Source organism: Corythoichthys intestinalis, chromosome 18, assembly GCF_030265065.1.
Source record: "Corythoichthys intestinalis isolate RoL2023-P3 chromosome 18, ASM3026506v1, whole genome shotgun sequence".
Classification (NCBI taxonomy): domain Eukaryota; kingdom Metazoa; phylum Chordata; class Actinopteri; order Syngnathiformes; family Syngnathidae; genus Corythoichthys; species Corythoichthys intestinalis.
In genome coordinates this window covers 28751165-28763298 of record NC_080412.1, presented here as the reverse complement: position 1 = coordinate 28763298, position 12134 = coordinate 28751165, and the positions used below count along the sequence as shown (strand labels likewise).

The 12134-nt window shown below is 41.5% G+C and overlaps 1 protein-coding gene across 1 annotated transcript; it reads right to left on the bottom strand.

Moving 5' to 3' along the window:
- Positions 1–6: 6 nt before the first annotated feature.
- Positions 7–11933, bottom strand: f9b (coagulation factor IXb). The gene is made up of 8 exons (XM_057821970.1): positions 11769–11933; positions 11389–11555; positions 10816–10840; positions 7351–7464; positions 7161–7292; positions 6803–7098; positions 6601–6745; positions 7–1725 (listed from the first exon to the last, which is right to left on the bottom strand). Exons 1-8 carry the CDS (start codon positions 11842–11844, stop codon positions 1166–1168), a joined length of 1515 nt encoding a protein of 504 aa, XP_057677953.1. The 5' UTR covers positions 11845–11933; the 3' UTR covers positions 7–1165.
- Between the last annotated feature and the right edge of the window lie 201 nt (positions 11934–12134).

Here is a 12134-nt window from a genome sequence, read left to right as displayed (position 1 = left end):
GTTGATGACCTTGAAACGGGGTGTCAGTATTTATAAAAGTAAGTTGACAATGAGCAATTTTTTCCATCACTCTTGAGGGGAGTTCTAAATCAGGCTGCTTAGGCAATAATTTTCGGCAAGATCGTCATCCATTGAATATGGTATGCCCGCAGGTGTCGTGCCAATGTAGTTACCCCAGAAAAAAATTGTGTCCCCTGCCATGGGCCTCCGCCCATGGCAGGGGACACATATGGAGGTAGATTTGTGTCTTTATTATTCAATCAAAAAAAAGTTGCTTCAACAAACAAAAAAAAAGGTGCTTCAATCGAAATATATGTATTTTCAACCAAAAAAATGTCGCTTCAAAAAAAAAAAAAAAAAGTGTTTGAATGCAGAAATAAAATTGAAACTCTAAAAAAAAATGCATGTGTGCAATTTCTCTTTTATTTATTTATTTATTTTTTTTTTTTTTTAATTGAAGCAACTTTTTTGATTGAAGTAATGTTGATTCGTTTTTGGCCCACATTTTGGCAGGACATTTTTGTCTTTATTAGTCAATCAAAAAATACGTTTTTTTAAATAATTTTCAACAACAACAACAACAAAAAATCAATCAAAAAAGGAACATTTTCAATCATAGAAAAAGTTTTTGAATGTGAAAAAATATTTGAGATTGAAAAATTTGCATTTGAACACTTAATTTTTAATTGAAAAGGTTTTCTTTGATTGAAGCAATCCTTTTTGTGTTTGGGCCATATCATGATTAGGACATTTGTGTGTAAATCATTCAATCCCCCCAAAAATTGCTTCAATCGAAAAAAATATTTTTTGACCAAAGAAAAAAATCATAATTTTTTGTTGTTGTTGTTGAAAATTATATTCAAAGCAAATGACCATCTAAGGTGCTCGAAATTTTTTTACCCATTATAATTATTATTATTTTTTTTTTGTTCATTTCATTCATTTTTGTTGCAGTTTTATTGCTTTTCAACTTTTATATACTATATAGGAAAGTCAATTACATGCAATGATACTTTTCGGACACCGGGGGGGGGGGGGGGGGCTGGCCCCCCTGCTACCCCCATAAAATCCGCTTATGAGAAGAAGTGGCAGAAAGTGGAGACGCAAAGAAAAAGATGAACAGCAAGTGACTGTTCAATAGGGGATGATGGACAGGGAGTGGTTTTTACGAGTACATGTGGATGCCGGTAGTGTTGCTGATCCAAGCGTAGTATCGCGAGAGACGCGTGTAAACGCCGTATTTTCCGGCCTGGGCGCATCCTTCGCCCCAGCTGATGATGCCCGTGAGGAACCAGGTGCCCTGGTGGAGAGAGATGTGTGGCCCCCCGCTATCCCCCTGGCACGCGTCTTCCTTGCGGTCTCGGAAACCGGCGCAGAACATGAAGGAAGTGATACGCTGCTCGCTGCTGGCCTTGCAGGTGCTGCGATCCACCAGCGGGACCTCCAGCTTGCGCAGCTTGGTGGACTGGATCCCCCCATCCCGCAGGCGACCCCAGCCACTCACCACCGATGTAGTGGCCTCCTTCAGCAGGTTTTCGGAGAAACCTTTGGGCCCCAGGCAGATAGGACGGCGCCGTGCCGACATCACCACCGGGACGGCTAGCCTGATAAGCGCCACGTCGTGGTTGAACTTCGACTTCTGGTACTTGTACGACTTGTGGACCAGCACCTCGGCCACCTCGTGGTTGCTCTCCGTACCCTCGTGTGCGTCCACGTCGTGCTCACCTGCAGACCGGGGAACGCTCGTGTCATTCTTGCTGAGCAAGTAAACATGTTCAAGGGAAAGATAATAGCTGTATCATGTGCATCCTAGCAGAAATCTTCTTGAGAAACAAATTGAAGAAGACAGAATTTCATTTTCCTGTAATAGTTAAGGAAGAGCATCAATAAAAGCAAGTATTTCCAGAAAACGTCCGCCAGACATGAGGGTAGACATTTTACAATGCTCTATTGTTTTAGCCAATCAAATTTGAGTGTCCCAAATTACCTGCACTTCCTTTTGATGTAATTAATACCTATTTTCACATGCTCAAGCCTTAAGCCTGAGTTATGCTCCCGCGTTGCGGTGACGGCGCAGCGACTACGGCGTCATTCGACATTAGATGGTTCTCCTGCCAGGTGACACATTGCTCTGTTGAATGTGGATCTTCAGCTCATCAACATTGAATAAATGTTGATCATACAAATGTTGAGCCGCAGGCGACGCAGAAGACTGTTTCGAGGCGGTCAGTCCAACTTTTGATGCCGCATTGAGAGTTCTAGCCTCGGGTGAAAACCAGCTAGCTGTGGCGGCTAGCTTCAAACTGGCGTCGAGCACTGCGTCTAGCGTTTTGTCCGAGGTCTGCAAAGCCCTCCAGCCCGATTTGTTTGATGTGTTCTACAACCAGCCAGTGGGAAGCCATAGCAGATTTCTGGTGTCTATGGAACTTCCCAAACTGCGTTGGAAGCCTTGATGTTAACGTTATGATAAAAGCACCTAGGCACTCTCAATCAGTGATGATGTATCGAGTGTGAACTGTCTGTTGTTGCAAATTAAACATCAAAACAACTCTTTTGACACCAAACCTGTGCTTTATTCTTCATATACTTGAAGTGTGACACGTAAATAAGTCTCAAAGCAAACATATGTACACAATAAATAATGAAGTGCACCAACCAAAAATACGACATAAAGTGATAAAAAGCTGGCAGTTTTTGGCCGCCGCTTCGTGTGGCCATTCGATTCTGAACACACGTCTCAGTGGTTCTTCCATTTTTTTTTTTTCAATCGCTGACCTTGCCATTTGGCAATCTTTATGATGTCTTAACGAGACTTGCTCTTCGATGATACTCCCGTCGGCTTGGTCAATATTTTCATGTAGAAAAATAATGTTTTACAATGACGGTGATTTCGCGCTGAACCAGAAACAACAGTCTGAGCGGCCCAATCACAGTCCATTTCCGCCACGTCATATGCGTTGATGTGACCCTAGGGTTTGAAAAATCAATAGGACCGCATCAGGCTACGGTGCAGGGTCGTAAATCGGGTCTTCCTTGACGACGCGGAAGCATAACTCGGCCTTTATCAGTGCATGGGTATAACTCACTGTTTTTTAACCGGTGTGCCGTGAGAGATCATCAGTTGTGCCGCGAGAAATTATCCAATGTTTCTTTTTTTTTTTTTTTTTTTTTTTTTTTAATGTCGTCGGGTGGAGTTGCAATAGAAAGGAAGGAGTAGGTAGAAAGTTCTCGATTGTGTGCTGATGAACGAGGTGTTGTACGTGTCGCGTCCAAGACCTGCTCGGATTTCTAGCCATCAACCATCTTGCTGTCCGCGACAATCTAGACTTCCGCATGTTTACTGTACATCATTTTGATTCGACTCGTCAAGTGTAGATACACACCAACTTGTCCTTCCCATGTCCTGTTTTATTCCAACACATTGTTGAGGACTGCAAGGTATCTGATGGCTCGAAATCCGAGCAGTTCTTGAACGCTTTATCCAAAAGCGCCATTGTGCCAAGCAAGCTTAAACGTCATCTCCAAACGAAACACCTGTCGCTTCAAAACAAGCCGATGGACTATTTTGTTCCCCTTTCTGAAAACACAGTGAAACAGGCAACTTTTTTGAGAAAAACTACAAAGGTTAATGCAAGGGCGTAGGTTTGGTCTCAACATTGGTAGGGACGATATAACGGCATAACCTGCATGTACACTTTTTGCTGGGGACTGGACATTCATAATGATCAATGCAAAATAAAACTATTGATTTATACTAACTTTAATGTGTATTGGTTCAGCATACACTGTTCAATTCAAACCTTTGTTTTCTAAAACTACAAAAGAAACATTTTGAAAACTTCCAGACAAAATGTCCAGATTTTAAGAGCAAATTTAAATTGCATTATTTGAACATAACTTCAATTATATTAACATACAAAATAAATATAAGCTTGTTAATCATCTCTTAAGGATCCAGGAATTAAAAAAAAAAACAAAAAAACATTTGTCTTAAGACCACTCAACATTGTCTAAATAAAGAAATTAAATATAACTGAAAAAACTTCTTTGTCAGGGAATAACAAAAAAATAAATACAAATGGAGCTGTCCTTCAGGTAAAACACTACTGCTTTTGTCCACAAGCACAGCCAAACTCAACAACAAAAAAATGAAAGCTCCAGTCGGCTGCTTTAAGACCACATAAATAAAATATAAAGTCAAATTGGGGAGAAAGGGGTGGACCTCGGTTCACTACATTTCTCACAGTTAATATAATGTTAACAGTAGAAAACACATAGAGGAGAACCCTTCTCTCTAACCAGCTTCCTAATCAAGTTTTGCATGTCAGCAAGTTCAAACAGTTTAATGTTATGCCAACTCTGATGCAGCTCAGACTTTCCGTAGCAAAAATAGTGGTGTGTTCCCCTCTTCCATAACATTGTTGTCTTTTTACATTTCTTACAGTAGCAGCTACTGGCTGAAAAAAAAAAAAACTAATATCCCTGATATTTAATGTGTGTGTGTGTGTGTGTGTGTGTGCGTGTGTTTGTTGGGGGGAGGGGGGGTCAAGTCATCACCCAATCAAATAAGCGTTTCAGAGGGAAAAAATTGAACTGGCACATTCAGCAAGTGTAAAGAGGTACATGTCCCAGATAGCAGACCGACATTGAAAAGATGTTGGATCAACATTCCGCTGTCGATCTTATGTCACTCAATCAACGTCACTTTTGCACCCTCAATTAATGTTGTTTCAACGTTGAAATCCTTACAGAACCTAAACGTCATTTCGATTATTAATAATATTGGAACAACGCTGAATCAATGTTATGTTTTCGACCAAAACACCCGCTCATTCATAATTCAATGACTTAAAATTAACAGCAAGTGACCTATAAATGCCCTGAAAATCTGACAGAATGACTGTGAATGCTCTGGTTTCGAATGAATGAACGTTCCCAGTCTAAATGGATTGGGAGTTGAGTACCCTCAAGGCAGCCTTAGAGTTAACTGAGACACTATTATGGTGGAAGAGTTTGGTAGCAACTTGTTGCTTCCCAAAATGATATCTCGATTCTTGCAGGAGCATATCGATAACCTTTTGGGATACAAAGTATCACGATATATCACCATTTTCGATATTTTGTCACACCCCTACTTTCATGTCACTGCAAAAACAGCAACCAAGAGAATGAAAACAAAATAAGCCCTCACACACAAACATACACTACTCAATCCCAACACATATGAACTCACACACTTAAACATGGATATACTGTATACTAGGGGTGTAACGGTACACAAAAATCTCGGTTCAGTACGTACCTCGGTTTTGAGGTCACGGTTCGGTTCATTCTCAGTACAGTAAGAAAACAAAATGCAAAATATAAATGTGCTAGTTGTTTATTACACACTTTTGTGCTTTCAACAATAGGAACATTAGCCTATACAAAGCTAGAATTCTGCTGAAAAAGTAGCGGGTATTTAAAGATAATAATCCAACAACAATTTGCTTTTCAGACCCCGCGTATTGGTCAGCTTTCTTTCTGAAAGAAAGATGAAAAAAGAAGTCCTGTGCTAAAGAGAAAAGCAATCCCAATGACAAAGATTTTAACATGTATTTTACAAATGAAATGCCTCAATGAATCTTTTTTTTTTCTTATGAACGGTTTTCAAATGCTTTATTGGTGGATTTTCTCAAGTTAAAGCGCCATACAGAAATTAATCAATTTAATTGTGTAAGCAGGATCTGTGTATTATTCTTATTATTTAATTACAGGTGTTTTAGCTCATTTCAATTTATTTTATTTAAATGGGCTATTATTTATTTTATTATGTGTTTATATTTTACAAATGTGATGTAGTATTCATTTATATTGTATATTTTATGTTGTATAACTTTAGTTCCTATGTGAATATTAGTTCCTACTTGTTTTGTTGTGGTAGGAGGGTTTTGTATTGAACACGGGGCCGTGTTGGTTATTATTATAGCAGAGAAGACAGCAGTAAATCAACAAAGACAAGTCAACTGTGCCCCGATCTACCACTCAAGAGAGCTGATGGACTCAAAAAGTGGGTTACGATTGCATATTAGTTTGAAAATCGAATTTTTACAAGAGTGACTTCCGGTCTGCCCGATCCTACCTAGTAGTATTGAAGCAGGAGGGCCGCGTCTCACGTCAAATAATAAACTCTGCCGTTATTTTCGCGTGCGTCGCGTTGAGCCGCTTCTGGGACGTGTCTAACACACGGCCGCACTCCGACTGGTGTGCATTGGCTGATTGACTTTAACGCCCGCGTTTCATTGCGTTCTCGGGACGGCCACATTGTCGCGCCGTTGACGTTTCTGGGTTATATACTGTTTTACTGTGTTGGTCCTCATTATAGTAGAGAAGACAGAGTATATATAATCTACACAAAGAAACTAACCCGATCGACTCACAGCCTCGAAAAGTAAGGGTTACATTATGTCAGAAATTCGTTCGGTACGCCTCCGTTCCGAAACGAGCACCCTGTACCGAAATGGTTCAATACAAATACATGTACCATTACACCCTTACTGTATACAATAAAACAAAGAACACACACAAAAAGGCTAGTGATGATTTGGATCGGTCGCTCACCGAGACGCACAAAGAAGTCATGCCCGGCCATTCTGAGCTGTACGATGCAGTGTGCCGCCGTGATGACCCAGAGGTCGTTAAGCAACGACCCGCCGCAGAAGGGCAACTTGTCCACCACCCCATTAGAACGAGAGAGGAGCGCCGCCTGCGGGAGGGCCGAAGTCAGGCGGGGTGAGCGCTCGAGTCATCGACGACCGCGTACCTGCCAGGGCAAGTCGCCCGCTTTGGCCTCGTAGCCTCCCACAATCCTCTGATCGCTGTTCTCCATCGCCGTGATGGTCGGAATCGTAGGGAAGAAATCTATGAAGTCATTCACTGATCGCCTCCTGACACGTGGTGTTGGTGAGGCCTCGGTGGCGTTGCCCACCCTTTCGTCCTCCTCCTCGTAGTCCATCCACTCATCCGGGATGACATCGTCAGGTTCACCATCGCCGGTCTGGTTGGACGAACGCGGCGTATGAACAGAGCCGACCCCCGTCTGGCCGCAGCTCATATATCCTGCCCGGGATGCAGCCGTTTCCTCACTTGAACCCAGATCGACTACGCATGCGCGTTTTCACCTGTGGCCTCGCAAGTTCTGCGGTCGGCCCCGAGCTGGTATCCGAGCGGGCAGCGACAATTCACCAAGTTTGACTTCATGGTGCAGAAGTGAGAACAGCCGCCGTTGATGAGCGAACACTGTTTGTTGACCTCTGCCGGGGAAACGCAAGGTGTGTCTTTGTACGTTCACGTCTGTGCGAAAATGCTCACCGATCTCGCAGTTCTTTCCTGTGAAGTTTGCGTTACACCAGCATGTGTAAGAATTGACGCCGTCTTCACAGGCGCCGCCATTTTGACAGGGTGGGGGCTTGCATTGGTCTCCATCTGAAGGAACATGAAAAATCGCATACATGTTAATTGACCTATTTAGGAACAGTGGACAGCTATTCATAAATTGACACTTACTGTAACCTGTAGTTCAGTGTTTTTCAACCTTTTCTGAGTTACGTCACGGTTTTACATTGGATAAAAATCTCGCGGCACACCATAAACCAAAATGTTCCAAAATTACTTTCTGTAAAGTATATTTATTTATAAAATAGTTTCTCAATATTTATACTTACTCAGTGTGAAACTTGAGCCTGTTTAGATGAACCAAAAGCTAATATACTGGCAGGAATATTCCTCAACAGCTCTTAGTCTCTGTTTATATTTTTTATAGCAGTTAGGCTTGAAATGCTCAGAATTATCAGACAGGGGGACTTTAGCAATGTCTTTAACCGCATCAGGGCCCAGCAGCTCGCTGACAATAGCTTTGCAGGCAGGTAGTACCGGTGTAAAGGTCTCTGCCACAGTGTGGGACTTTGGATAACTGCCTTTGGGGGCTTTCTCATTTACCTTTGTAGCTTTTCTCAAAAAAGTTGCCTGTTTCTCTGTGTTTTCACAAAGGCGAACAAAATAGTCCATCGACTTGATTTGAAGCGACGGGTGTTTCGTTTGGGGATGACGTTTAGGATAGCTCGTCGTGTCGCGTTCAAGAACTGCTCAGATTTCTAGCCGTCAGCCACCTTGCTGCCCTTGGCAATGTGTTGGAATAAAACACAGGGGGAGGATCACATATGGATAAAATGGAAAGGGCACTTTCGTGAATATTGACTCTTGACGAGTCTGATCAAATGATGTACAGTAGACGTGCTACGGTCCACATTGTCGCGGACAGCAAGGTAACTGATAGCTACAAATCCGAGCAGTTATTGAACGCCACAAGAGCAATACCTCGCTCATTTGCACACGACTGCAACTTTCTACCTCCTCCTCCCTTGCTACTGCAACTCTGCCCGACGACGTGAAAAAATAAAATAAATAAGCGATGTTGGATAATTTCTCGCGCCACACCTGGCGATCTCTCACGGCACACTAATGTGCCGCGGCACACCGGTTGAAAAACACTGCTGTAGTAGGGCAAGTGACAATTTTAAGTGGTTTAAAAAAAGAAACCTAAATATTAGCCATTGTCTTTATATTATTTCTTAATTATTAAGCATTATTGCATTTTTCAAAAATATTTTTATAGCTATAACTACATTTAGAAATGAATACAATGGTAATAAATTAGGATTGTTCTGATCATGTTTTTTTGCTCCCGATCCGATCGTTTTAGTTTGAGTATCTGCCAATCCCGATATTTCCCGATCCGATTGCTTTTTTTTGCTCCCGATTCAATTCCAATCATTCCCGATAATTTTTCCCGATCATATACATTTTGGCAATGCATTAAGAAAAAAATGAATAAAACTCGGACGAATATATACATTCAACATACAGTACATAAGTACTGTATTTGTTTATTATGACAATAAATCCTCAAGATGGCATTTACATTATTAACAGGGGTGCACATAAGTGGTCCGCATGCGCGCACGCGTACTGGACGTAGACAAACGCGCTGGTCCTCAACGGCTTCCATACGCTTTTGCGTACCGATGGTTGACCACTGTATTTGCGGTGGTCACGAGAAAATCACTTCTCAAAATGTCCAAGAGGCAGGCCCCACTGAGTAATTATTTCCGCGTTCCCCCACCCCCGTCAAAAGACAGACGACAGAGACGTCACCAGAGCTATCGAAAAAAAGGACTTTTGGTGAAAAGTGGCTGCAGGAGGTACCATGGCTAGAAGCAAATGATGTTCGTACGGAAATGTGTTGCTAAATTTGCCGTGAGAATCCCAATGTCACTGGTAAGAGCAGCGCATTTTATGTAGGGTCAAAGAATTTCAGCCATCCAAACTTTGAAAAGCACGAAACAAACAAAGCATGTGGCGATGTCAGACAGGACCCCACTCACCCCATAGACAAGTGGCAGAATAGTTATTGAAGAACAACGCCATGCACTGACAAACGTGTTTTTGCTCGCATTTCAAAAAGGTAAACATGCACGTTCAATGAGCTCTTATGAGGAGGACATCCCACTTTTACAAAGGCTTGGAGTTAATGTGGGAGCCGCATATGAATGCCCTTTATTTTGAATGAGTGCTTTTATGTTTATTTCTTTACATTTCACTTCAAAGTAATGACAATTTTGTTGTGCCAGTTGATGTTAATCAAGCGTTAATTGTTTAAATAATTAATTAAGAGGTAATTGGCTCTAAGTAAAGCTTGGAATAATTTTATCGCATCAGGCGGGTCGGCTCTCAAGCTCAATGAGGACCAGGTCACATCTCCAGGTCCTCTGAGAACCTGGGCAAAAAAAATATGTGCACCCCTGATTATTAACATTCTTTCTGTGAAAGGGATCCACGGATAGAGACTTGTGACTTTGTATATTGTGACTAAATATTGACATCTAGTGTATTTGTTGAGCTTTCAGTAAATGATACTGTAGCCATGCCCAAATGCATGATGGGAAGTGGAACCATGACTGTGCGGAGTGCTACCAATTGATATATCTTCTCTGCGTTGGGAAATAACATAGGTTGTTAAGAAAAAGATCAATTGCTACCTTGCTTCCCCACATTGCTTCCCATGATATTTCTAATCGTAGGGAGAGGGATTGTAAGGCTTTAGCCAATTAAAAAAAGGCTGCCAAAATTCACTCTACTCATTTTACGCTGCCTTTTAGCTCTCTATATAGGTAAAACGGCGCCATTACAGATTGAGCACGACAATGCTTAAGTGGGTCGTGCAGTGCATGCATTAATTGCATTAAATATTTTAACGTGATACATTTTTTTTAAAAATTACCGCCGTTATCGGGATAAATTTGATAACCCTACCTTAAGCCTAAACTAAAGACTCTGGATGAGTGTAACATATTATGTCTGTAACGTTAAATACAATTAGAAAACGATTTAATAAAAAATATATATATATATATATTAAAAAAAAGGCATGGCCGATATTTTTTTGCCGATTCCAATACTTCGAAAATGACGTGATCGGACCCGATCGTCTACTCATTATGGTCCCAATAACGCACTTCTTCTAAATTTCATAGTATTTAGCTCTCTGGCTGCCGTTGTTCGACGATAGATGTCCAATTTATGTAAACTGGCTCTGATTGTCCATGTTTCAGCACCATTGACAGCGCTAGACAACTAATCCATTTTAACTGGGTGGGTCAAATGAACAAATGTTTGTTCATTCGCCCCTCCCAGTCAAAATGGATTGGATGTCTAGCGCCGTCAATGGCAGCCGGTGAGTGAAAAAAAAAAAAAAAATCATAGTTTAATAAATATTACCAATGTATCCTGCCCAGAATGCCATCTGAAATGACAAAAACACATTATTATGGCATCTTTGTGTTGATTATACATGACTATGAAAATATCACATAATTATTCATCATTAAAGATAGTCTCTCAGATTTCACACCAATATCAAAGTTTGTACATGATTAGCATGTTTTTCATACTGTAAGGCCCACCTAAAAGCCTTCAATTTTCTCAAAGCCGGCAGTGAGCCTGATAATCTGATGTATTTTATATATGGATCAATATCGTTTGATCATGGTATTAAATTCCCTTTAGCGCAGCTCCATCTAGTGGATGCATAACGCAACCCCAACCACTACTACAACTACTGCGCCTTATAATACGGTGCGCCTTATATATGAAAAACATTTTTAAAAAAGGCCATTGATTCAGGGTGCGCCTTATACTCCAATGAGGCTTATAGCGCGATAATACGGTATATGTGATTTCAAAACATAGCACACACGATGACTGTGATTTAACATGTGGACAAATCCACTCAGTTATGGACAATATGATGTGACATCAAAAGACAATTATTTCATGAAATGACATGCATACAGTTTTGGTGTCATCCTCAAAGATCTCACGGGCTTCCTCAAAGTTACACGTTTCCTCTCGGCACTCTCGCTCCATATTTCCTGGCCGCATTTCCTCGAAGGGGCTGTTGTAGCGGCGTTGGCGGCTCAAAACTTGGGAAGCCGCCCGCCGCGGGACCGTCACGCCACCTGCCCAAAGTCAGTCTGTGTTTTATTTTGAGGCCCGGGGCCTTTATATCGGGTGACAGCTCGAACAGATTAGAAAACAAGCCTGAAAAATGCTAACATTTTTGTCTCTAATATGTCTCGGGACAGTTGAGGTCACAGAGGAAGCCAAAGGTTCACGACCTCTCTGATGGGGGGGTCTCATGTCAGGCCTGAGATATAGAAACCGTCACTGACCCGCGTTTCCCTCGACGTCAGCGTCCTGAAGTTCGAACATTAGCAGCAGCAACAGAAACAACCGCACATACGCCATCTTCTATCAGCTCCAATCCAAAGTACAAACACGCGCGCACACACTGTTTACTCTGCATGAGCATGTGTGTGCAAGCTTGAGTCAGTGTCCAAAAACTGAACATTCACTGTGAAAGGTCAGCAGACAAAATGTCTATTTCATGTTAATCATTGTTGATACTGGGATTAAAACCATACAATGTTATATACAGTACAAGGTCATTGTAGTGTACAACATATTCGTACTGTGTGTGCATTACAAGTTATATAAAATATGGATGCTACAGCCGTTATATACCTTTCATACACTGT

Excerpts from the sequence above, each read along its gene's own strand:
- f9b (XM_057821970.1), bottom strand. The coding sequence starts at position 11,844 with ATGGCGTATGTGCGGTTGTTTCTGTTGCTGCTGCTAATGTTCGAACTT. Across the intron at positions 11,556-11,768 it reads TGACGTCGAGGGAAACGCGG|GTGGCGTGACGGTCCCGCGG; the intron begins GTCAGTGACGGT and ends GACTTTGGGCAG. Across the intron at positions 10,841-11,388 it reads TTGAGGATGACACCAAAACT|ATGGCATTCTGGGCAGGATA; the intron begins GTATGCATGTCA and ends TTGTCATTTCAG.